Genomic DNA, 27,148 nt, shown 5'->3' on the forward strand with positions numbered 1-27,148 from the left:
AGTCAAGCTGTCACACCAGCATGAATCACACAACAATGATTAAGTCTACATCAGTTATTCTCTCTCTTATAATGTCACTGCAATGGAACATGGGTCACAAGATCACTATCTCCTGCTTTGCCTTACCTTTTCTTCTCCATGGACTGGTAGTTATAGCATGTAACTGGGAGTCAAGAGACCTAAGTTCTCTTCTTGTCTCTTTCAGTGGCTTGCTACAAAACCTTTGGCAAGTCCCTTAACATTTCTGTGCCTCAGGTTCCCCATCAATAAAATATGGACATTGCCTATTTCACAGGGGGTGCTTATTAATGTTTAGAAAACAGATGATTTTTGGACAGAAATATAAGTGCTTTCCCATAAGCACAGCCATATACCTGTCTTTGGCTCTTGTCTATTTTGGGTATTTGGTCATCTTGCTGAACTGCATTACAACCTCACATTTCAGTGCAGGAGCTATGCCACTCCAGAGTTTTTTCATTCCTCCACGGTCCCTCAGACTGACGGATTGTCTCCTGCTAACTGGTGTAAAGAAACGTTCAATTTTCCCTTACAGGAGTGTTGGAAGAAATCAATCAGCTCAGCAACTGTTATTAGCATCTGCATTAAGCAGCTTTAGACTGTTTTACTTATATAAACTTGGTTGCCTCTTGTGCTCAGAGACCACCATGGTTCCATCTGTGGGAACTGAAGCAGCTGGGGCAGAGATTAGAGATGATGGCAGGGATGCATACTGAAGTCAGATTATTTCCTGTACAAGGAATTTATGGGGTATACATACAAGATAGACAGCACAAAATGTTCCTTATCATCAGAGACAGACACACCATGAACTCGTGTCCTACAGTCAAGTATGCTATGATGTTTGTAGCTAGGACTAACTTCAGGCTGGTCTTTCTGTACTCTCTGATTTCACTGTTTCTTCCTGTGTACATGTTGGGAAGTTGGGGATATCTGTGGTCTTCTGGGCTCATTAAGACTCATCACTGAGAACTATGATAATTGTTCAACCTGGCTGGCTATAGCAAATAGTGTGGATATGGTACCATTATCAACAACATGCTTAATTATGCGTGCTAGTCACCCTGAAACACATGGAGGCCCACCCCCTCCTCAAGAAGGAACCATTTGATGCTGGAGTGACTGTCAACCAGCCAATCTAATTTCTCCATTTTAGCTATTGAGAAAACTGCTATTCAGGTTTACAGGCAAACTTAAAATTAACGACAACCTGGGTAGAATGGTCCATTCTTTCTCTGAAGTTGAAACCATGATTGAGAATATTCTGCTGGTTTTAAAGCACGGTCAGGTGGGCATACTGGACCTCTCAGCAATTTTGATATGACTGAAAGTAGGCTGTTTGATGACTAAAACTTTGCTGAAGTGTTCTAAAACTACCAAGGAGTCATATTTAATAGTGATGGAAAACTGTCATGTCTGATTTGATAGGACACATCCCTGATGTATACCACATATCTTCCACATTTTTCAGTATACATGAGCTCTCTTGGTGAAATAGCCTCTAAATGCAAGACCCAATTGTATCAGTATGTGGATATAAATTATGTATGTCTTGCTCTGTAGACTCAGCAAGTTATTTTTCTGTCATGTAATTACCAGATGGATATATAAAACTGCTTAGTCCTTAACGCTGATAAAACAGAAATCTTGTTGTTGGGCAGAAGTAATTTAGATGAGACTACTCTTCTCCTTCGCAGCCCCACTTGTTGAGATCACTCATCTGGAGGTAATAAGATTAAAAATCTTGAAGACACTTTTCACACATTCATCCCATCAAAAGCCATATGCCAGATGTGGTATAATGTTTTCAGTAGCAAACTATGCACAGGTTTCACTTTAATTTATCCTAGGATGACCTTGCAACAGCACTCAGCTACTTCATTTTCCTCACCAATAATCTCTCATGACCCTCTCTTAACTAAACTGTTGTCCTGTGTCTTGTCTATCTTAGATTGTAAAACACTCCTGGACAGGGCATGTGCTTCATTGTTTGTAAGAGTCAGATATATTTACAGCACTGTATAAATAGTGAACACATTAATAATAGTAACAACAGACATACCCATGTGAACATGAAAGTTTTTATCCATTAGCACATTTACTTACTAGTTTAAGAAAATCATTGCACCCTCCCTTGTATTCTTTACATTGGCTGCTATGCAATGGTAGACAGGTTATAAGCTTGTTGGTTGGTTATTAATTTCAGTCATACGTAGTGTTGACTTTTGGCTACAGTCAGGATCTCCTCTGAGTCTCAGATCATTGTCAAAACTCTTGACACCATCCACCTTTTAGGACTCCAACTATTATGTTTAAGCATGGCAGAATTCATTTTTTAAAATAATTCTGATGGATAATATTGATGTTTATTTTTTAAGCTTTTTAAAAAGATTTATCGATTTAAATGTTCACAGTTGCAGAAAGTGATGGGGTGCTGTCAGTTATTTAATGAGAGTAGATGATAAGATTCAAAAAATTTAAGCATTATCAATGTTAAAACAAATTATCAACATCATGTCAAAATATACAAAGTAAATATCCTTAAATCAACAAAACATATGTTTTTACTATTCATTTGCTAGTCGATTTGTAACAAGCCTATTTCTGAAGTCTAAATAACTGGATTTCGACTCTGAAAAGTTCTCATGCAGCATTTTTCTTTTCCTATCTGTAAATTTTCATCATCATCTATGGAAATATTTTTCATTGTTTTGTACGTATGACGAAATCAGCATTTACTGACAAAGAGCTTATCCTTCCAAGACTAATTATGTCTTAGAATTTCGCAGGCAATTATGCCTTTTCTGTGATGGACCCTAAAGTATGGAATTCATTCACCTCTTTGCCATCTGACTCTGTTCATCTCTTCCTATTTTTGAAACACCGTAGGACTTTATTTCAAACTTGCATTTTAGCCTCATTATTATGTCCCTCCTGCTTTCCCCTTCTGCATTGTCCTTAGTTCATTGGTTTATTTGAATTTTAACAAGATTAAGAAATTGTTGTACTTTACTTATGTCATTGCACATCATCCAAAGTGCCTTAGCAGGGGACATTTTAGAAATACAGTAATTCCTCACTTAAAGTCTTCCTGCTTAACATTTGTTTTTTTGTTGTTTTTTTTTAAATAAAAGGTTGGAAAGGACCTCAGGAGGTCATCTAGTCCAATCCCCTGCTTGTTTCGTTGCTGATCAATTAGGGAAACATACTCATTTAAAGTTGCGCAATGCTCCACCCTTATGTTGTTTGGCTGCCTGCTTTCTCCACAGCTGGCAGCCTCCCTACGCCCCTCCCCCTCACGTGCCTACCGCCCTTTGGCAAATCCCACAGATCAGCACCTCCTCCCCCCACCCCCCGCCTCCTGCCCATGGCAATCAGATGGCTTGCTGCGTTTAGAAGGGAGGGGAAGGAGGGCAGGAGAGAGAAGGGGGGAGGAGGAGCCAGGACGCAGCATGCGAAGTAAATGGGGGGGGGGGGAAGAGGCGGGTCAAGGGTGGGGGTTTGGGGGAAGGGGTGGAGTGGGTGGGCTGAGGGTTGAGCGTCCTGCCCCTGTTGCTTGCAGAGTAGGGGAAGCTACCCTGGAACCTAACCCCCACTATTTACATTAATTCTTATGGGGAAATTGGATTTGCTTAACATCGTTTCACTTAAAAAGTCACATTTTTCAGGAACGTAACTACAACGTTACGTGAGGAGTTACTCTAAAAGTACAAAGGATTATTAATAAAATGTTTTGTGCACTCTTGCTATAGTATCAGAGCACTGACAAATTAAAATCAGAATCTAGTCACGTTAAATTGGTCAGAGATTACACAGACAGCTCCACTTCCTATATCACCCAAATCATCACAGGAAAAGTCTCCCCAGCAATCAACCCACAATCTCCTGTATTTCCCCCAAAAGATGTGCCTTGGACCATGCAGTGAGGGTTAGTAAACTCAATCTCTGGCAGACCACCAGAGAGAGTGACCCTCCGCTAAAAGCACTCTTCTTCCAGCCCTCAAGATTCTATGTAAATACAGAAACAAATTTAATTTGTAAAATCTGTCAATTTTCCTACAACTATGTTCCAGTTCAACTGGCACAGTTTAAAGCACAGCTGGTCACTTTACGTGACCTTCATTACTTAACAAGGTAAGACGAAAGATGCCTGCCAGCCACCCTCTAAAGGGACGCTGTCATGTAGTGTGGCACAATATTTAAGTATATTTAGGAGAGACTTACAGAACATAATTAAAATATTTTTAGGAACATTTCATTTCAATTAGGAGATGCGTTACCAAAACATTCCCCATAAGGTAGGGGTTCTCAAACTGGGGGTCGGAACCCCTCAGGGGGTCGTGAGATTATTACACGGGGGGTCACAAGCTGTCAGTGTCCACCCCAAACCCCACCTGGCACCCAGCATTTATAATGGTGTTAAATATATAAAAAAGTGTTTTTAATTTATAAGGGGGGTTTGCACTCAGAGGCTTGCTATTTGAAAGGGGTCATCAGTACAAAAGTTTGAGAACCACTGCCATAAGGGAACCTAATATTATAGCATCATGTTAGTATAAAAGAGCAAAGGAGAAAACCTGAAGTAGCTACATTGTTCAAACCAGGTGAAATGCAAAAAAATATACTGCATCAGTGATGAAAGTTAGATGTTTTTAAATTTTCAGCTTCAATGACCTAAAATGTTATCAGTAACAGGATATTTACAGTATTTTAAAATTATGACAGTGTCCTTTACACCAATAGTCTGTAGAAGCATGTCACCCTAAGTGAGACTCAAGAAGCTGTTACACAAGTGGCAATCGGAGATGCTAAGCAAGTAGCTTACCTAGCCTGCATCCAGCCTTTAGGCCAAAGTGGTTTCACCTCTGTCTCCATAAAGGTCTTGAGGTAATCCTCAGGAGACTGACTTCTATTTGGCTCTAGCTCATAGCATCCCAGCTTGATCTTGACAAGGTTACACAACAAAGCCCTGTTGAGAAAGAGAGAGAAGCCAGGCATGAACCATATAATGAACTGCAAAAGTCAATTTGAATGCTCAGCAGAAAGACTGAAGAATGGAAGAGTTGTTGCCATGTAATGGGCTGTTCACTGCCCTCTGTGAAAAGAGCTCATGAGTCTCAATCCACTTTTGTAGAAAAGATGCTAATGTAAAAGACAAACATTGTAACTGACATTGATGACCCACCTCACCACTTTCCATCCAGGCTTTATGACTAAGGTTGTTTTAGTCCCGGGCACTTTGAGTAAAAATCATGGACAGTAAACAAAAATTCACGGCCTGTGACCTATCCATGACTTGTACTATATACCCTTAACTAAAATCTAGGACCATCGCAGGTGTGGGTGTGGGTGCGGGGAGGAGTGCAGGCCAGGCAGGCTCCCTACCTGGCTCCACGCAGCTCCCTGGAAGCAGATGGCATATCCCTGCAGCTCGTAGGGGGAGAGAAGGCCAAGGGGGCTCCACACACTGCCCTAGCCACGAGCTCTGGCTCCGCAGCTTCGACTGGCCGGGAACCACAGCCAATGGGAGCTGCGGGACAGCATGCAAAGCCCCCAGACCCCTCTGCCTAGGAGCTATAGGGACATACTGGCCACTTCCAGGGAGTCCCCCCGAAGGTAAGCACCGCCCACACCTCAACCCTCTGCCCCAGCCCTGAGCCCCCTCCCACACCCAAACTGCTGCTGCTGGGGGTGGAGGGACTGTGGTAGCTCAAGACTGCCCCAACAGCAGCTGGTGCAACTAGCCCAAGGGCTGCCTGATCTGCTCAGCTCAGGCAGCCCTGGAGTGCCACTGCAGAAGTCACAGACTCCGTGACAGACAAGCAGCCTGACTTATGACCAACACCCTCTGCGCCCTCCAGTTCTTGACATGTCCTCTTTTATATGGCATCATGTCTGGAACGTTCTCCCACACCTGGTCTGTCATGGCTTCAATTTCTTCTTAGAACAGAGGATGCCTAAAAGCTCTATTGATGCACCATATTCCACATCACAGTACATTGTTTATTGAGACTGCAAGCTCATCTGGGCAGGGACCTTGTCTTTTTACTGTCACTAAAGCACCTGACACTGAGTTATACCACAAAAATTGCTTTTTAGGCGTTGGTGGACAGATTGAATGAATGGGACAAAAACTGAACTCCCTTCTTGACCCGGTGGTAGTCTCTCTAGGTTAGCTTGTGATATATTGGCCATAGATGTAGATGGGCAAAGACCTCATCAGTGTCCAAGAGCTGCAAATCCAGCACCTTTAACTAATGCTGGTTTCTGCTCTGAAGTGAATTTAAGTCTTGCCTAGGCTGGGAGATTTAACCTTTTTAAATACTGATTTAGTGAGATCCATTTGCTAAAAAAAACAAAACAATTTTCAGTAACTGTTAAATTTCCTGGAGTAGACAAGTCATCAGTATGTCAGGTGAGGTTCCAGGTGCTGTCCAGAATCTCAACAATGCTATGTGATGCAGCCCACCCCCAGCACATCCTCTTATATTAAAGTTTCTAAGGCGAGTCCTTGAGATGCAGCCTTTTCAACTGTCTTATGAAATTCCTGCATCAGGGATATCCTCCCTTTGGCCAGATACAGGATCTTACATAACTGATGGCCCTTTATACTGCTTCAGCATTTTTATGTGGTATAAAGGGACTGGAGTGGGGATTAAGGTCCCTCACCCCTCAAGTTTCAGAAACAGCTGCATGGGAAACTGAGATGCCTTTCTTCATACCTATCTTTTTTATAAAGCCATATTGCCCCTGTCCCTTTCCCAAATCTCTATCGAGTCTGTTTCTCACTGACATTGTTTATTAGATGGTGCTGTGGCTCAGTGTCCCCACAGGCAGGCTAAAAAACTTGTGCAAGGTGAAAAAGGGCAATGTTATGTCACACCTCACTGTATCATCCCAGTGGAATTTCTTTCTCGGCCCAACAATCCTCTTTCCTGGCTTCTCATCATCATCTTCCTCTGACCCATTTTTCTCTCGTTCATCTTCTGCTTGCAATCTAGAACAATTTTTTTGGTGAGAGAATTAGGACTTAAAGACACAGACACATGGTGTATTCCCCTAAGAAAGGCATGAATTCTCTTGTACCAGGCTGTACAAATTGAGGTGCAGCCCTCAAGTTCTCATTATACCATTCCCAAAGAGGCAAACAAGACTCTCCCACCCCATCTCTCCATGTCACTCTCACTATCTCTGGTTGGCAGGGCAAATTGTGTAGACTCCTTCAGGCCTGCTCACTGCCAGTCTAATGCTGTGAATGTGATGACAGATGGAGGATGCTCACCAGTCAATTCTTACTCCTATATCCAATCCCAAGCCCAAATCAGTTTCCCCTCATGTAGTGAAGAGGTAACAGTTTTAATAATCAGGATAAAAATAATCAAGAACATAAAAAATTAAATTTCAATTCCATCTTCTTCTTGTTTCCCACTCTTGATATGTTACAGCCTCCTTTTCCTACCATCCTTAAGATCTTACCTCAAAGTCACTTAATGGGACCTCTTTTCAGAGTTAACTGACAGTGTTACTTAATTAGCTGAAGGAATCAAGGATTACTTTGCACTGTTCCAATTTCCTTTTACACCCCTATATGGCCCAAGTACATTGCCTTTGCAGTATTTATACCCCAGAATTGAGAAACATGGAAATTTAACCTATGTTTCCTGCATGAATCCCCTCGCCAAATACAAATATCCAGACTTCAAAAGTACGCACTTTGCATTCTTGGCTTGATTGCGAGCCTGACAGTCCTCCTGATACTTGAATAATTGTTCAGGCATGACATTGCTGACAGCCAGTCTCAGTTTTTGCAGTGGTTCCCTCAAACGGTCATCCTGGAAGGGGCAAAAACAAAGTAATCTTGGTATATGTCCTGGAAAGGACATACCCAAGAGATTTCATGAGCTGCTGCTCAGAGATTGCAATCAGGCATTAAGAGTGATTTCTAATCAATATTCCCATCAAAACATGTGTCACGAAGTCCCCAGGCGATGCTCTGGAACTGCGCCCTATGAAGCCAGTCAGGACTCCGGTGAAGTCTCCTCTCTATGAGCAGACTGTCTTCAGGGCAAAAAGCTCACACTGCTTCCACCTTCCTGGGTCTGACCTTGGAACATTCAGCATCCTCTGCCCCTCTGTGCGCTTCCCACATTGAGTCCACCCAGGCGGGGTCCTGGAGAAGCCAGAGGGTCCCGCACCCCTACTTTGCAGTCAGACATGACTAAGCCAGCCAGTAAAACAAAGGTTTATTAGATGACAGGAACACGGTCTAAAACAGAGCTTGCAGGTACAGAGAACAGGACCCCTCAGCTGAGTTCATCCTGGGGCGCAGCGAGCCAGACACCCACATCTGCCCTCACCCCTCGTCCCCCGCTAGCTCCAAACTGAAACTCTACAGCCCCTCCTTTCTGGCCTTTGTCTCTTTCCCAGGCCAGGAGGTCACCTGATCTCTGTTTTCCAACACCTTCAGCTATCCCCTTCCAGGGGGGAAGGGCCCCAGCCATTAGCTGCCAGGGGATAGAATGTCAGCCATTTATGTGCATTGGCCCTTTGCTCTGCAACAATCTCACCCCTTAGAGACTTAAGAACTGCCTGGGGAAACTGAGGCACCCCTACAATGTTCAGAGGAAAAATGAAGAACAGTCCCACTTCATCTCAATACGGAAACTTTAGAAACAGTTCAAGCAATACCTGCTTATTGGCAGTAATAAAAAAGCATGGGAAATTCCAACATGATTCTCTAAAATGGCACTGAACTACCACATTATGGTTAACAATGATACAAAACAATAGAATACTGTTTAATTGCTAATACAGCTGAAATGTTCAAAGGCAAATATCTAAAAAGAAAAACATTTCTATCTTTGTGCATTTCTCACAGCATTACCTCCTGGTCTCTTCAGATGACCCTTTTTTACCAAAAAGGGTCTAAAAGTGTTTGATAGAAAAGTAAGAAAAATGGACTGAAGTGGGTACCAACACTTGCCAGTAAGAAATCTAAAATTAAAGTGGCCAAAAATTCCCAGTTGTACACAAGCCATTTGGGCAATATGCAAGACTGCCAAATTTTGAGGAATGATCATCTTCATCGCAAAAAAACTCCAGCAAAATGTTAAGCTGATATTATATTATGCACTTACCATTTTCCCGGCTCTTAATTATTTTATCTCTGCCACTGCAACCATTTGCAGAGAATGACTTTTACAACATTTCTACAATCAGCAAGAGGACGTTGTAGCATGCAACGTGGCATTGTCTACTCCTTCTTTCGCCTCCCGCCTCTCCCCCATACCACACAGATAAGCCTTTTGCCTCCATGGAACACTTCCAGGCCTTGAACAAGGCGTGGTCCCCGAGCTCTTCCACCACAAACTTTAACTACTCGCACAAGTAGCAATGCATTAAACAGACCACCAGGGCAGCTTTACTATTCAATCATAGATCACAAAATACCTTAATTTACTCATCTCCACAGGGAAAACATACATACTTATATTTAAAAGCAAAGCAACTGTGAAAATGGAGCACGAAAATCACTGAACAGTCATAATAAGTACAAAAGGGAGTCAAACTAGATGATTCCTGCAGTCCCTTCTTACTCTATGATTCTATGAAAGCAGCATTTTCAGACTCACAGAAAGGGTTAAATTGGCTAACCTCCTGTTATGATAATGACTTTCAATTCTGAAGCTCTTAGAGGAGAGGAAAGTGATCAGGAACAGTCAACATGGATTCACCAAGGGCAAGTCATGTCTGACTAACCTAATTGCCTTCTATGAGGAGAAAACTGGCTCTGTGGATGAGGGGAAAGCAGTGGATATCTTATTCCTTGACTTTAGCAAAGCTTTTGATACCGTCTCCCACAGTTTCTTGCCAGCAAGTTAAAGACGTATAGGCTGGATGAATGGACTATAAAGGAGCTAGAAGGCTGGCTAGATCATCGGGCTCAACAGGTAATGATCAATGGCTCCATGTCTAGTTGGCAGCCGGTTTCAAGCGGAGTGCCCCAAGGGTCAGTCCTGGGGCCGGTTTTGTTCAATATCTTCATTAATGATCGAGAGGATGGCATAGACTGCACTCTCAGCAAGTTTGCAGATGACACTAAACTGGGAGGAGTGGTAGATATGCTAGAGGGCAGGGATAGGATACAGAGGGACCTAGACATATTAGAGGATTGGGCTAAAAGAAACCTGATAAGGTTCAACAAAGATAAGTGCAGAGTCCTGCACTTGGGACAGAAAACTCCCATTCACTGTTACAGACTAGGGACCGAATGGCTAGGAAGCAGTTCTGCAGAAGAGGACCTAGGGGTTACAGTGGACGAGAAGCTGGATATGAGTCGATAGTGTGCCCTTGTTGCCAAGAAGGCTAATAGCATTTTGGGCTGTATAAGTAGGGGCATTGCCAGCAGATTGAGGGATGTGATCATTCCCCGCTATTCAACATTTGTGAGGCCTCATCTGGAGTACTGTGTCCAGTTTTGGGCCCCACACTACAAGGAGGATATGGAAAAATTGGAAAGGGTCCAGCAAAAGGCAACAAAAATGATTAGGGGGCTGGAGCACATGACTTATGAGGAGAGGCTGAGGGAACTGGGATTGTTTAATCTGCAGAAGAGAAGCATGAGGGGGGATTTGATAGCTGCTTTCAACTACCTGAAAGGGGGCTCCAAAGAGGATGGATCTAGACTGCTCTCAGTGGTACCAGATGACAGAACAAGGAGTAATGGTCTCAAGTTGCAGTGGGGAAGGTTTAGGTTGGATATTAGGAAAAACTTTTTCACTAGAAGGGTAGTGAAGCACTGGAATGGGTTACCTAGGGAGGTGGTGGAATCTCCTTCCCTAGAGGTTTTTAAGGTCAGGCTTGACAAAGCCCTGGCTAGGATGATTTAGTTGGGAATTGGTCCTGCTTTGAGCAGGAGGTTGAACTAGATGACCTCCTGAGGTCCCTTCTAACCCTGATATTCTACAATTCTATGACTGATTTGCATGGCATTTTGATCAATCAGGTACCCCAATTTGTGTGTCCATTCATTGTGTGTTATTAACTGTGTAATCTGCCACTAGAGCAGAGCTAGAAACCAAGCACAAGCAAAGCCTTCTTGATTTCTAATCTCATCTAGCCTTCAAGATGAATCAGGTCCATCGCCATAAAGGTCTTGAAATACCTGGCAAACTAGCTTTGCCTTCAGTCTCTCACACCTTGCCCTCACTGTTACATACGTGACTCCTGCAGAAGCCACTCTCTTCCCCTTTTACCTGGACATTGAGATGTAATTTCTTCAGACGCTTTATCAGTGTGTCCTTATTGCATGGCACAAAAGCCTCAAGATGGGAGTACACGTTGTGACGGACGATAGGACTCATCTCCTGTAACTGCAGCTCAATACTGAACAAAAAACAAACAAAAACAAACAAACAAACAAGAGATAGCTAACTAGTGAGGCAATCCTGGGTGAGAATGGAAACTATACAGAAACCTAAGGAGCTTTGCATACATTACATACTCTAGTTATGCATACAAACACACATTGAGGGTGGAGTGTTTTTCTATAGGTGTGTCAGTAAGATTAATTTTTGCAGAGAGATGAAAATCCATTAGCTAAGAATGAGAGTACATTCAGAAAAATATACTAATCTAATGCATATTATCCTGGCAATACTAAACATGGTTTTGTATACCATTCAAATTTGCAATTACTCTGCCAATTTCATGCCATGAATCAACTAACTGTGGCTGTTACATTTATTCAGAAATAATTTACATTTTCTAAAATTTCTTTTTCAACCTACACTATGATCATACAAGACCCTGCCCCCAATACAAAAACTCCCCAAACAAAAATCACATTCCCACACTAGACACTGGGCTGCAAAGATTAGAGAATTAGAATGGGCTAGGTTTTTCCTTCTTAATAAAATCTGAAATTATTTCATTTTATGAAAACATGGGACTGTAGGGAAGTGATGTGCAAACTTCCACAGAACTCTACTAACAAACTCAAGGCCAAGAGCACTGAAAAATATTTTACACTGGATAAACCATACAGATGCATCTCTGTATTGGAACTTGTCACCAGTACAGATCTTCAGCTGGTCACTAACTGGCTTAGATTAACTTGTCTTCCCCACTTGTTTAGTTTCCTTTAGGTCTTTGTAGAAGTAATTTAAATATAACATCCCAAAACATAGAGAGGTGAACACTTACTCCAGCAGAATATTGTTCATATCCTGTGTGAAGAATTTCTTCCTGCCTTCTTCATCAAACAGCTTGGCAGCCTGGAAGGAGAGCAATAAAAGTACCAAGAAATTTATAGCACATTTTACCCTAAAGATCTTTACAGACTAAATAATATACAAACTATCTTTATGGCCATATCTCACTCTGTCCTGAATTACATCCACCTAACAGTGAAATACAAAATCACTACATGACTATTTAGAACAGGAAGTGAAGAATATTACTAACTTCTACCCCGATATAACGCAGGTTCACATACAATGCGGTAAAGCTCTGACACACTGCTCTGAGCAGCGTGTTAAGGATGCCCGGCCAGGCCAGGGCAGAGGGGTTTGATAAAGGGCAGAGGGTCTCAGGGGTGGTCAGGGACTCCCCCTCCCCCAGAGTCTGGGGAGCAGGAGCTGTGGGAGGCACTTTTGGGGGCACCGCAGTCCCAGAGCGGCCCAGGGGATTAGCAGGGGCCAGGAGCAGCCTGCTCTGCTTCCCTCACCCCGGCTCCAGCTGTGTGGCTCGGGAAAGGGGGCTTGGGGGGGAAGGCATCCCCCCAGCACTCATCAGCAGTGACGGAAGTGGAGCAGCCCAGCCCCAGTCCCCTCCACTCCGCCAGCTTCCAGCTGCAGCGCTCTGCTTCCCACCGCTGGTGAGCGTGGAGGGTGTCCTTTCTCCAACCTCCCCACACTCACCGGCAGCAGGAAGTGGAGCAGCCCAGCCCCAGCCAGCTCCATTCTGTCAGCTCCCAGCTGTGGGGCTCCACTTCCTGCCACAGGTGAGGGCAGGACCTTTCCCCAGCTGCCCCCTAGCGACACGGCTGGAGCTGTGGCAAGGAAAGCAAAGCAGGCTGGGACCGCGTTGCTCTGCTTCCTGCCACAGGTGAGTGCGGGTGTGCATCCTTTCCCCAATCTCCCCGCACCCACCTATGATGGGAAATGGAGCCGTAGCTGGCAGAGTGGAGTGGACTGGAGCCGGGCTGCTCCGCTTCCCGCCTCTGCCAGTGAGTGCCTGTTTCGGGGGGGTCGGGGGGGAAGGTGGATAGGGATCGGAGCAGTCAGTCAGGGGAGTTGGGTAGGGGGTGTTTAGGGATGGGGGTCTCTGGGGGGGAGGTCAGGGAACAAGGAGGCAAAGCAAGTTTGATATAACATGGTCTCACCTATAACATGGTGAGATTTTTTTTTTGTCTCTCAAGGACTGCATTATATTGGGGTAGAGGTGTATATCGAATTGAAACTGCAGGAGAAGTGCAGATAGGCAAAACAATCGTTCAATTTAGAATGTTGCCAGGTCTCTTGGGTTAGTACCCCATTCTTACTACAAGCGCCAAAGGACCTTTCAACGAAAAGTTATAAGGACCTTTGTTTTAATTTCTCCTCCAAAAGATTCCACCGGCAGGGATATCCTCCCACCGTAAAAAAAATAAAAATAAAATCATACTGGGACAGTGGCTCACCTAAAGAGAAAAATATGACTCAATAAATTATACCAACAGTTGAAGCAACAGTGAAATCTCTCCTCAGTTCATTAAGGGTTCTCTTCCTCCCTAGGATTACTGGTTCCTGCTGCAAATCCTCTGCCTTCCTAAGAGGACCTATCTCCACTGCTCCTGATGGAATCCCTGTGAAGGAATCATGCAGACAGGAGCCACATCCACTTCCTCCTCTATGGTGCTGTCCAGTGTTCTCTCCAGCTTTGGTTTCATGGAGCGGAGATCCTATCTGTGCTCCCTCCTGCTGTTCTTGTATCTTCCTATGTAGAAGTTTTGACTTGAAATTAGACGAAGGTTTCTAACCATTAGAGGAGTGAAGTTCTGGAACAACCTTCCAAGGGGAGTAGTGGGGGCAAAAGACATCTGGCTTCAAGACTAAGCTTGATAAGTTTATAGAAGGGATGGTATGATGGGATAGCCTAATTTTGGCAATTAACTGATCTTTGATTATTAGCAGGTAAATATGTCCAGCGGTCTGTGATGGGATGTTAGATGGGGTGGGATATGAGTTACTACAGAGAATTCTCTCCTGGGTGCTGGCTGGTGAGTCTTGCCCACATGCTCAGGGTTTAACTGATCACCATATTTGGGGGTCGGGAAGGAATTTTCCTCCAGGGCAGATTGGCAGAGGCCCTGGTTTTTCGCCTTCGTCTGCAGCATGGGGCACAGGTCACTTGCTGGAGAATTCTCTGCACCTTGAGGTCTTTAAACCACGATTCGAGGACTTCAACAACTCAGACATAGGTTAGGAATTTGTTCCAGGAGTGGGTGGGTGAGATTCTGTGGCCTGCATTGTGCAGGAGGTCAGACTAGATGACCATAATGATCCCTTCTGACCTTAAGTCTATGAACCCATGAATCTTCCTAACCCTATGGGGAGTGGGAGGGAAGATGGTCTTGCTCCTACTCCTTCCCATTGATCTCAGTCTACACTGAAATTGAAGGTGTGACTGGCAGCTCTGGTAGGCACACTCACATTAGCTTTAATCTAGCTAAGAGACTAAAATAAGAGTGAAGACACAGTGGCATGGGCTTTAGCACAGGCTGTACAAGCTGGCCTGGAGACCCTAGGTACATGTGTTGCTAACCCATGCTGCTGCATCTTCACTGCTATTTTTAGCATGTTAGGATACTGAAAAAGGGTGTGCTTGTGAATGCCTGGAGCAATGTGCAAGTGTGATATTCTAATACGTGAGACTACAGATAATGTGATAATCACACAGCAGTGCAATTGACTATATAGAGAATATCAATTTTTTTTAAAATGAAAAATGTTCTCCAATCTATTTCCATAGTCAATGTGTTACAAACAATTGTGATAATTTAAACTATTTGGTCCTGTCCAAACAGAAACCTAATGCTCTCCTGACATTTTAAAGCATGGTGTCTCTCCTCACCCTTATGAGCATGAGGCTTCAGAAAGAAAGAAAATAGGTATATTGATTGATTGACATGCAAGCGAAACACTACCTTTCTAAGAAACTTCGGATGTGAATGCATGTAAACCTTGTCCTTGTAGATCATGTATAGAGGACCAGACAAAGTACATATGCGGTGTTGTTGTAGCCATGTTGGTCCGAGGTCATTAGACACACAAGGTGGGTGACAATATCTTTTATCGGACCAACTTCTATTGGAGAGAGAGACAAGCTTTCAAAAGCTTGTGTCCCTCACCAACAGAATAATAGATGTGTCACCCACCTCATTAGAATACATAATTCACCTAATCTGCTGGCTGAGGTGATTGTCACCAAAAAGGCTACATTCACTGATATATATAGCAAGGAAAATGTAACTAAGGCTCAATGGAAGCACCCATTAGTTTTGACACCACCAAGTTCAAGTGGGTACAACCTCTCCAGAGCCTTCAAAAACTTCATTGTCTTTTCCAACTCCATTGCAATTATTATCAATCAGAGGGTAAAAAGCCAAAATAGTTGCTAGATGGACTTTGTTTGATCCAACTAATGTTTTAGGGATAACAGATAATCCAGAATATGATGCATTGGTAACCAGATCTGGAAAACAGATTTCTACTGGAACAAAATAGAGAATCTCTTCCACTTTGCTAGGTGAATATACCCAGTGGATTATTTTCTATGATTTAAAAAGCATATCTTAACTCCTCTTGCACAAGCCTCTTCCTAGGAGGTTAGCCACAGAGCGATCCAGTCTGTCACACGGAGGGCCTGCAGTATGGAGTGGAGGTGACGACTGTGGTCCAGAGAGATTAGATGTGGGTCTGCTGGCAGAGTGACTAACTTTGATCAAGTGGAAAACCAGTATTGCCAAGGTGAACTTGGAGCTATAAGTCTGATCCATTGTATGGTCCTATCTGATTTTTAACAATACTCTGGGGAAGAGTAGAACTGGAGGAAATGTGTGCAAGATCAGGTTTGTCCAGGGTAACAGAAAAGTGTCAGAGAGACTCCAAGCTGTGATCTTGTTGAGAGTAAAACTGATGACATTGCCTATTGACTTTTGTTGCAAAGAGGTCTACCTGGGGAGTCCCCTGCAGCTGGAAAATGGACTTGGAAATGCCCGACAGAGACCACTCATGGTGGTTGGTAAAACAATCTGCTTAACTGGTCTGCCAAATTGTCCTTCATGCATGGAACATGAGAGGTCTTGAGGTTGATTTAACTGGTGATGGAAAAGTCCCACAGGTTGATTGCCTCTAGGCATAGACAACAAAGAATCCTGTGGCACCTTATAGACTAACAGAAGTTTTGGAGCATTAGCTTTCGTGGGTGAATCCCCACTTCGTCGGATGCATGTAGTGGAAATTTCCAGGGGCAGGTATATATATGCAGGCAAGCTAGAGATGAGTTAGTTCAATCAGGGAGGGTGAGGCCCTGTTCTAACAGCTGAGGTGTAAAAACCAAGGGAGGAGAAATTGGTTTTGCAACTGGCAAGCCATTCACAGTCTTTGTTTAATCCTGAGCTGATGGTGTCAAATTTGCAGATGAACTGAAGCTCAGCAGTTTCTCTTTGAAGTCTGGTCCTGAAGTTTTTTTGCTGCAGGATGGCCACCTTAAGGTCTGCTATAGTGTGGCCTGGGAGGTTGAAGTGTTCTCCTACAGGTTTTTGTATATTGCCATTCCTAATATCTGATTTGTGTCCGTTTATTCTTTCCCGTAGCTACTGTCCAGTTTGGCCGATGTACATAGCAGAGGGGCATTGCTGGCATATGATGGCGTATATTACATTGGTGGACGAGCAGGTGAATGAACCAGTGATGGTATGGCTGATCTGGTTAGGTCCTGTGATGGTGTCGCTGGTGTAGATATGTGGACAGAGTTGGCATCGAGGTTTGTTGCATGGATTGGTTCCTGAGCTAGAGTTACTATGGTGCAGTGTGCAGTTACTGGTAAGAATACGTTTCAGGTTGGCAGGTAGCCTGTGGGTGAGGACTGGCCTGCCACCCAAGGCCTGTGGAAGTGTGGGATCATTGTCCAGGATGGGTTGTAGATCCTTGATGATGCGTTGGAGAGGTTTTAGCTGGGGACTGTATGTGATGGCCAGTCGAGTCCTGTTGGTTTCTTTCTTGGGTTTGTCTTGCAGTAGGAGGCTTCTGGGTACACGTCTGGCTCTGTTGATCTGTTTCCTTATTTCCTCGTGCGAATACTGTAGTTTTGAGAATGCTTGGTGGAGATTTTGTAGGTGTTGGTCTCTGTCTGAGGGGTTAGAGCAGATGCGGTTGTATCTCAGTGCTTGGCTGTAGACAATGGATCATGTGATGTGCCCGGGATGGAAGCTGGAAGCATGAAGGTAGGCATAGCGGTCGGTAGGTTTTCGGTATAGGGTGGTGGTAATGTGACCATCACTTATTTGCACCGTGGTGTCTAGGAAGTGGACCTCCCATGTAGATTGGTCCAGGCTGAGGTTGATGGTGGGGTGGAAGCTGTTGAAATTGTGGTGGAATTTTTCCAAAGTCTCCTTTCCATGGGTCCAGATGATGAAGATGTCATCAATGTAGCGTAGACAGAGAAGGGGCGTGAGTGGATGAGAGCTGAGGAAGCGTTGTTCCAGGTCGGCCATAAAAATATTTGCATATTGTGGGCCATGCGGGTGCCCATAGCGGTGCCACTGATCTGGAGATATATATTGTCATCAAATTTGAAATAGTTGTGTGTGAGGATAAAGGCACAGAGCTCAGCAGCCAGTTGTGCTGTGGCATCATCAGGGATACTGTTCATGACAGCTTGTATTCCATCTGTGTGTGGGATGTTTGTGTAGCGAGCCTCTACATCCATGATGGCTAGGATGGTGTTTTCTGGAAGGTCACCAATGCATTGTAGTTTCCTCAGGAAATCAGTGTTGTCACGGAGATAGTTGCGAGTGCTGGTGGCATAGGGTCCAAGCAGAGAGTCCACATATCCAGACAGTCCTTCAGTGAGAGTGCCAATGCCCAAGATGATGGGGCGTCCAGGATTTCCAGGTTTGTGGATCTTGGGTAGTAAATAGAATAACCCTGGTCGGGGCTCTAAGGGTATATTGATTTGTTCCGGTGTTAGTTTATTCTTAGTTTCTTAGTGTATTCCTCAGTGGGATCTGAGGGAAGTGGCCTGTAGAATTTGGTATTGGAAAGTTGTCTGGCAGCCTCCTTTTGGTAGTCAGACCTGTTCATGATGACAACAGCACCTCGTTTATCAGCCTCTTTGATGATAATATCAGGGTGGTTTCTGAGGCTGTGGATGGCATTGTGTTCTGCACGACTTAGATTATGAGGCAAGCGATGCTTTTCCACAATTTCTGCCTGTGCACGTCGGCGGAAGCATTCAATGTAGAGGTCGAGACTGTCATTTCGACCCTCAGGAGGAGTCCATGTGGAGTTCTTCTTCTTGTGCTGTTGATGGGAGGGTACCTGTGTATCAGTGCGCTGTTCAGTATTGTCCTGAAAGTATTCTTTGAATCGGAGACGGCGAAAGTAGGCTTCCCAATTGCTGCAGAACTGTATCATGTTGGTGGGGGTGGCAGGGCAGAAAGAGTCCCCAAGATAGGACAGACTTTTCTTCTGGGCTGAGTGTGTAGTTGGATAGATTGACAATATTGCTGGGTGGGTTAGGGGTACCACGGTTGTGGCCTCATGTGGCAGGTAGGAATTTAGATAGATTGCAGTCCTTTTTCCTTTGTAGAGAAGTGAAATGAGTAATGTAGATCTCCTGTCTTATTTTAGTGAAGTCTGTTTGTATGGAAATTTGTTTATTAATGAGAGTCTCCAGGTTGGAGAGCTCTTTTTTGATGTTTTCCTGTTTGCTGTATAGGATGCTGATCAGGTGGTTCCTCAGTTTCTTTGATAGAGTATGGCATAATCCTCTCACTGTGGTCTGTGTAGTATGTAGATAGCAGTGGATTTTTCACCTTTAGTCCATTTGGTATGATGTCCATCCGTTTGCATTTGAAAAGGAAGATGATATCTGTCTGTATTTGTGCAAGTTTCTCCATCAGGTTGATGGATTTCCACTCATTTCCACTTCAACCTCCCTGGCCACACTATAGCAGACCTTAAGGTGGCCATCCTGCAGCAAAAAAACTTCAGGACCAGACTTCAAAGAGTAACTGCTGAGCTTCAGTTCATCTGCAAATTTGACACCATCAGCTCAGGATTAAACAAAGACTGTGAATGGCTTGCCAACTACAAAACCAGTTTCCCCTCCCTTGGTTTTCACACACCTCACCTGCTAGAACAGGGCCTCATCCTCCCTGATTGAACTAACCTCGTTATCTCTAGCTTGTTTGCATATATATACCTGCCCCCTGGAAATTTCCACTACATGCATCTGACGAAGCGGATATTCACCCACGAAAGCTCATGCTCCAAAACGTCTGTTAGTCTATAAGGTGCCACAGGATTCTTTGCTGCTTTTACAGATCCAGACTAACATGGCTACCCCTCTGATACTTCTTCCACCTGGATATTCAAGGTGGAACCCACTCTTTTTAAAAGGTCTTGATGGGCCAAACAGTCAACAGGTGGAGGTGACGAATCCTCAGAAACCACTGCCTCATCAGGCAATGAACAGGATGAAGCCAAAATTAGCTAAGGAAGACCCTCCACTGGCTTTTCAAAGGGGAGATTCACCTGAGCAACATCCTCCTGCTTGGTACTGAGCCTGGTACCAGGCATGCTCTCCTTGGTGGGATGCTACTTGACCTTACCTGATGCAGCAGAAAGGGGTGGGGGTGGAAAGGACCTGGCAGTAGGGGGGAAATTCTCAAGGGTTCCAAAACAGCAATTGGTTAGGTAGAGCAGCCTAATTACTTCCAGGCCATGGATTGCTACAGGTCAGTCAGGACAGTCCCTGCTCTGGGGGCCAGGGTGTTAAGACCTCAGAGGGGAATGAAGAAATACATGACATGACTTCATAGTCTGAAGATGAATCAGCCTCTTCTGACCAAGGAGGAAGGGAGGTGCTGTTCATGTTTGTGCTGGTGACCAGCACTGGAAGTCCTGGGATGATGGTACCAGAGAAATCATCTCCAGCTTCCTTCTTGATGGCACCACACAGTGAGGCTCTTGGATATCCAGAGGCGCCCATGGTACTAAAGTCTGTATTGTAGTAGCTGGCAAAGTTTGACCTGTGGTCTTCGGTACCAGATAAGAAGTCTCCCACACCTAGGGTGACCAGATCACCCAGGTCAAATATCGGGACGCAGGGGGGCGGGGTGGGGGCAGAGGGGAAAAAAATGGCAGTAGAGAAAAAATAAAAAATCCCCCACCTCCCGATTCCTCCTCCCTCCGCGAGCGCTGGAGGGAGGCCCGGGAGACTCAGGGGAGTGCAGGGCCGGGGTGAGTGAGAGTCCGCTGTGGCCCCGAGCAGGCAGAACTCGGGCGCGGTACCTGGAGGGAGAGTAGGGGGTGGCCTGCGGGGCCAGGCGGCAGCTGTTCTCCCCACCTGGGTAACAGGACTCTGGAGCAGCCGCTGCTGCAGCTCCCACTGCTGCGGGGGGAGGAAGCGGCCGCTGGCCAAGCTCGGCGGCTGTGGCTCTAGTGCCCATGAACCCCCCGAGCGCGGGCCTGCTGCGGGGATCCAGCGTGCACACTGTGTGCGCCCAGCCCCTGGCCAGTAGCATCTGGGCTGGCTGCCCAGCTGGTGCAATCCCACGGGCAGCCCCTGAGTGGGGGCAGCAGGCCCCAGGCCCGCTCGGGTCCCGCAGGGGAAGGAATGGGGCTGGGCTGCCGATGCCTCCGCCGCGGGATTGCACCAGCTGGGCAGCCAGCCCAGATGCTACTGGCCAGCAGCTGGGTGCAGCGTGCGCGCTGCTGGGTCCCCGCAGCAGGCCCAGGTTCGGGCCCGGGCGCCAAAGCTGCAGCCGACGAGCTCCACGTGCTTGGCCACTTCCTCCTCCCGTGGCAGTGGGAGCTGCAGCAGCGGCTGCTCTGGAGTCCCGCTGCCCAGGTGGGGAGAACAGCCGCTGCCTGGCCCCGCAGGCTGCCTGCTACTCTCCCTCCAGGTACAGCACCCAAACCCTGCCTGCTCGGGGTCAAGCCGGACTCTCACTCACCCTGGCCCCGCACTTCCCTGCGTCTCCTGGGCATGGCGTGCTTGGCAAGAGGAGGGGATTTGGGAGGGATCCAATGGGGGAAGGAGGGGGCGGAGTCGGGGCAGGGGAGGGCGCAAACACTTCTGGGCTCCGGAGCCTTTGCTTGTTTGTCCAGTGTCCCAACCTAACACTGGTCGGGACGCGGGACAAACAAGCAAATATCGGGACAGTCCCGATAAAATTGGGACGTCTTGTCACCCTACCTACACCACCTGAAACAATGGTACCGAGAGGCTCAATAAGTCACTTGCAGCAATATAAGCCACTGGAGTCGATGGCACCAAGATTGCCTCTGGCTGATGAGTCAATACAGACAGCACAGAGGAGCTTCACAGTGCCACTTCAGGGGCCGGATGCGACAGTGCCTGTGCCAGATTCGACAGTCCTGACTGAGCAAATGATTGTCTCATGGAGTGCCTCAGCTTCGAGTGCTCTCTACTTCCATTATCTGCATGCCTGCTGAACTTCGGTGACACGGATTCTCCCTCTCCCTTTCGGGGCAGACCTGCGATGTTACTTCCTCAGCACTGGGAAAGGTGATCAGTGCAGAGACTCAGACAATACAGGCGGAGTGGTCCTCACTGAAGCCAGAACACTCAGCATCCATTCAAAGCAGGAAGGTACAGCGCTTCTTCCGTAAGGAGAAATTTAAGTCGGCCTGTCCTGTCTTTCTTGGTTCTAGGTTTAAAGTCCCTACAAAATTGAGACTGATCCCCGATGTGCAACTCCCCAAGACGCTTCAGGCAACAGGAATGCAAGTCACTCAGTGGCATCAGCTCCTTGCAGGAGTAGCAGGGCTTAAATCCTAGTGACCAAGACATGCCCTAGTATGGTTCCCAGTTACGGGAACTGAAGTTTTTGAAAAAAATTTAAAAGAAAAACATAACCATCGCTAACACTATAAACTACTAAACTAATAAAAATGGGTACAAGTTATATATAAATAGAAGGCACAACTTGCAATTGCATGACAGCTGTCATGGGCGGTAAGGTACTGAGGAGGGAGAGGTTAGGGACAGCCCCACCCTCTATCCCACCATGCAGCAGTGCAGGATAGCTAGGGATGCATGTGCCACTTCAATGGGTATCCTTGAAGAAAAAATTGACCACACTGCACTGGGTGCATGCTACCCCTGAAGTGGAATGGACATATAATCACCCAAAGAAAAACTAACTAGTTTATTTTTCATCTTTCAAATTGATATACACACAGTAAATAAGCAGCATGGTGAAAAAATTAATACTTTCAGTTTCAACAAGATTAAGGTTACAATAAAATAACTTAGATTTTATAAAAAACTAAATCCTCAAAGATTTTAAACCTGACAGTATCTTTGTGAATGAACTTGGACTCTGTCCTCCTTCCTACCTCTACAAATGAAAATGTTCAGAAATCATTAAAATTAGCAGAAGAGTCCAAGTTCTAAAAATTACCACTGAAACTGAAAGGACACATTGTGTCTCTCTCTGACACAAAGTGGGAAAGTCTCTTGAAAAATATCACCAGTTTGCCCCTTCCTGATTGAACTTCTCAAGAAGGGCAGGAATAAAAAGACAATATGAGCAAAATAAATGAGCAAGGAATTAGGAGTTAAAGATGGAAAAGATTTATTAAGGCATCTAGTCTATCGAAGCCCAAACCTCACTAGTACTGGATTTTTCTGTACAGAATATTCAACTGTTTTGTCTAGTCATTTTAGCTCAAGCGATGAAGTTCCCACTATTTCCCTATGGAAAGCATTCCACAATGAGGTGAAATAAACTAAACAACAGATCTTGTTTCTGGCAAATATTTCCTTTATATTCAACCTACATCATCTTTGCTTAGTTTCACCTACTTAATCTTACTCACAGCCTCTGGGGGTGAACCAAACAATTATGATCCCTTCCTGATACTTCTACCAGCATTTAAAGGGTATGACAATGCAGCTTAGGCTGTAACTATTCCTCTTGGCTCTCAAGGGTCCTTGAATGCAATCCCCTACCAATGAGTTTACACTTACTATTCGTAGGTCTCCAATGCGCTTTTCAAGAAGTACAGGCAGGCCTTCTGGGAGGGCAGGCATCTGCTTCGGTGTCATGACCTGAGAGGTGTTGGTTGGCTGAGTGGCACTTCCATTCTCTCCTGATGGCTCGGACACTGGGCTGCCATTAGAGGTGCCGTCAAGCAGCTTGTCAAAGTCAATTTCTCCCAGAATTTCCAGGGCACTTTCGGCTTCCTGCAGGAGCTCATGCTCATTTGTGCTACCAAAAATGGAAAGGACAGGATCGGTAACCCTGAGGTTCAAGTCTGAGACATCATTTCCTGTGGTAGCCAAGGAGGAAGGGGCTTTACTAGAGGTGGAGGTGGCAATAGTCACTGGGGGTTCTGGATTGGATTCTTTCTTCCTCAGGGCTTCCTTCTCCTTTTGGAGCTTCCGGAACACGGCTGCCAAAGAAAGCGAGTCCTTGTATAACTTCTTCTTCTTCTTTTCAGATTTGTGTGAATTTAAAGCCAATACTCTGCAGAGAATGGAAACTTTTGTTAGAACGCATACAATTGTCAATGCCAAAAAGTCTCTTTCTGCAAGCATATGGGAATTCACAACAGCTCAAAAATAACCAGTGGGGACGAAGAGCAAAGTCAGGTTGTGTGCATGCACCATGAGATTTTTACCCAATCAAAATAATATAGACCTCATTGCCAACCAAACTGCTCTTTTTCCATGCTGCCCATCTCTTCATCATCCACCACTACTAAATCCTGCACACAATACAGTATTAACAAAGTAAAGCTTATACTAATGAATGATGAAGAGCAAATTATGGAGGAATCAGTAGACTCCATAGTTAAAGACAAGAGTCTAAACTTATACTCTAAAGCTATTTTCTCTATTGCCTTCCAAATATTTGAATGGTGACCAGTTTGCTTTTGATTTGGTATATTTAACTATCATATGGCAGAAATTTTTCCTAAGAATTTTGAAAGTGTAGGATTAATGTTTATATCCTACTCAATCAAAATGAAGTTCTTATATATTTCCTCGATTTCTCTTTTTTTTAGCACGTTATAAGCAATAGCAGGTTTTCAAAGTTAATTCTTAGACACTCACAAACAGGTCAGTTTTAGTTCATGAAGAATTAACCGAGAGTCAATTTAAGAATCTTTACCTTTATGTACTATCCAGAGAGAACAGGAAGGATCAAACCAAATGATAGTTTAGTTACGCTGCCTGTTTGTTACAAATATTTAAGATTTTGGAGGACTATAAAAAGTTCTCCGGGATCAGATAAAAGAAAACATGACACTGTCACACTGGATACATATTTTTAAGTCTCACCTAACAAAGGCTGCATTGGTAGGAAGACTGGATAGGATGGATGCCTGGAGCAGGAAGGTAGGGACTAAAGAGGTTAACAGAGATTTCCTGAGAGGGGAAACCTGATGTGGTTATGAAATGTAACGAGAGAAGGCAGGACAGGAGAGTCTAGTTGTGGAAAGAAGGGCAGGTGGAGTGGCAGGGAGCAAACAGAAGATGCACACGAGAAGAAACATGGCGAAAAGATGAAAAATAGTAGACTAGGAGATAAAGGAATGACAACTTACAGCAGAAGTAAAAAGGAATAGGTGTAAAAAGGAATCACTACAGTGAGAAAATGAAGAATCAGAGGAGAAAAGTCTGCATTAGGAAAACACATGCTGCAAGTGCCTCAAATGCTGTCTTGTTTGGCATTATCAACCTGGAATTCAGTATCATCTTAGAGCTCCTCATCAATGAGTTACTTGACATTGGCGCTCAAACGCTGTATTTAACATATTAGGATTTCACTAGTGCATGAATACCTGAGTATCACAGCACTTCAAGCACTGAAACATTCAGCACTGAAATCTTTACACATGAAATCTGATGATGATATACACAGTTAGAAAACTGCAGGGAATGATATAGGAAGGCATGGAGAAATGCTGGGAGGAGGAGACTGGAGGCATAAAGAGCAACAATACTGCTTTCCACCTTACCTTTCTAGCAACACTTTCTATATAGTTTCCTTTCTCACTGCACGCCTCTATGCGCACCTGCTGTTAACAAAATGTGAATGCAGCAAAGGAAAGCAAGGGCACAAAGACAGGCGACATGAAAAAAGGAGACTAAGGATGGGAAGAGAAAAGAGAAGAAGAGAAAAGAGAAGAGAAAATATTGCTGGTAAGGGGCCCTGGGCAGAACAGAGATGCTGATCTTCATGGATTCCAGGCTCCATTTGCATATAGTAGAACCTCAGAGTTACAAACACCTTGTGAACAGAGGTTGTTCATAACTCTGAAATGTTTGCAACTCTGAACAAAACATTATGGCTGTTCTTTCAAAAGTTTACAACTGAACACTGACATAATACAATTTTGAAACTTTACTATGCAGAAGAAATATGTTTCTTTCCTTTTTTTTTTAGTAGCTTACATTTAACACAGTACTGTACTGTGCTTGCTCTTTTGGTCTCTGCTGCTGCCTGATTGTATACTTCCAGTTCCAAATGAGGTGTGTGGTTGAATGGTCAGTTCATAACTCTGCTGTTCGTAACTCTGAGGTTCTATTGTACTTAATTTCTCCTGCTTCTCTCTTCCCTGCTCAATGTTGTGTGGCATTACTATGGATATCTAAATATTAAATTACTAATGCAAAACCATGGGTTTCCCAAGCAAGAACTTCATTAGCTAAGAGTTATGGTTGGAAGTGCTACTACAGAGAACAATTACTATAAAAATTAAACTGTGGAAATCACTAGCTAAGGTATTCAATTCTGATGCTAAACTTCAGGCATGTCTATAATGCCCCACAGTTCAGACTAAGGAGGTGTGAATAGCAGTATGTACCAAAGTGCTGCTCGGTAACTCCCCCATGGAGATACTGTGGGCGTGAACTCAAATCTATATTAGTGTGAACTCAGGACCTTTAAGACTGCACCCACAGCATCCTCATAGGAGAGAGAAAGCACAGCTCTTTGGTATACACTGCTATTCGCATTCCCTTACTCCAAAATGCAGGGCAGAATAGACATGCCTTTTCCATGCAATTCGTTAATGTACACCTACCTAGACCACAAGCTTCTGTCTGAGCAACAAACCAGTCTCAACTTTGCATCTGTATTGCTGCTCTGAAGTTGGGGAGAGAAGAAACTCAAAACAACCTTTCCACCCATAAGAAGTTTGATCTCAATGACAACAGCCACTATAATGCATTATTGAGACTTGTAAAGTAGATGAACAAACACTATTCTACTTTATAGCTATATATAGTCTACTAATCATACATAAGAATGGCCATACTGGGTCAGACCAAAGGTCTATCTAGCCCAGTATCCTGTCTTCCAACAGAGAGAATGAACAGAATAGGTACTCATCAAGTGATCCATCCCCTGTCATCCATTCCCAGCTTCTGGCAAACAGAGGCTAGGGACACCATCCCTGCCCATCCTGGCTAACAACTATTGATGAACCTATGCTCCATGAATTTATCTAGTTCTGTTTTGAACCCTGTTATAGTCTTGGCCTTCACAGCATCCTCTGGCAAGGAGTTCCACAGGTTGACTGTGCATAGTGTGAAGAAATACTTCCTCTTGTTTGTTTTAACCCGCTGCCTATTAATTTCATTTGGTGACCCCCTAGTTCTTATGTTATGAGAAGGAGTAAATAATACTTCCTTATCTACTTTCTCCAGACCAGTTATGATTTTATAGACCTCAAGCATATCCCCCTTAATCATCTCTTTTCCAAGCTGAAAAGTCCCAGTCTTATTAATTTCTTCTCATATGGAAACTGTTCCATACCCCTAATAATTTTTGTTGCCCTTTTCTGAACCTTTTCCAATTCCAATATGTATTTTTTGAGAT

At 44.5% G+C, this 27,148-nt stretch overlaps 1 protein-coding gene across 7 annotated transcripts in view; it reads right to left on the reverse strand.

The window, feature by feature from the left end:
- The window catches only part of UBN2 (ubinuclein 2), a 114,162-nt gene that overhangs the window by 49,724 nt on the left and 37,290 nt on the right, over positions 1–27,148 (reverse strand). For 6 of the 7 annotated variants that reach the window (XM_030547949.1, XM_030547967.1, XM_030547940.1 and 3 more), the window contains exons 6-11: positions 23,287–23,785; positions 12,223–12,305; positions 11,274–11,403; positions 7,732–7,850; positions 6,902–7,015; positions 4,844–4,987 (exon numbers count right to left, since the gene is read on the reverse strand). In XM_030547949.1, coding sequence (XP_030403809.1) covers positions 4,844–4,987; positions 6,902–7,015; positions 7,732–7,850; positions 11,274–11,403; positions 12,223–12,305; positions 23,287–23,785 — 1,089 coding nt within the window. The remainder of the gene's footprint in view (positions 1–4,843; positions 4,988–6,901; positions 7,016–7,731; positions 7,851–11,273; positions 11,404–12,222; positions 12,306–23,286; positions 23,786–27,148) is intronic. The other variant, XM_030547959.1, reaches the window with a different exon arrangement.

The sequence above is a fragment of the Gopherus evgoodei genome, chromosome 1, assembly GCF_007399415.2.
Source record: "Gopherus evgoodei ecotype Sinaloan lineage chromosome 1, rGopEvg1_v1.p, whole genome shotgun sequence".
Classification (NCBI taxonomy): Eukaryota; Metazoa; Chordata; order Testudines; family Testudinidae; genus Gopherus; species Gopherus evgoodei.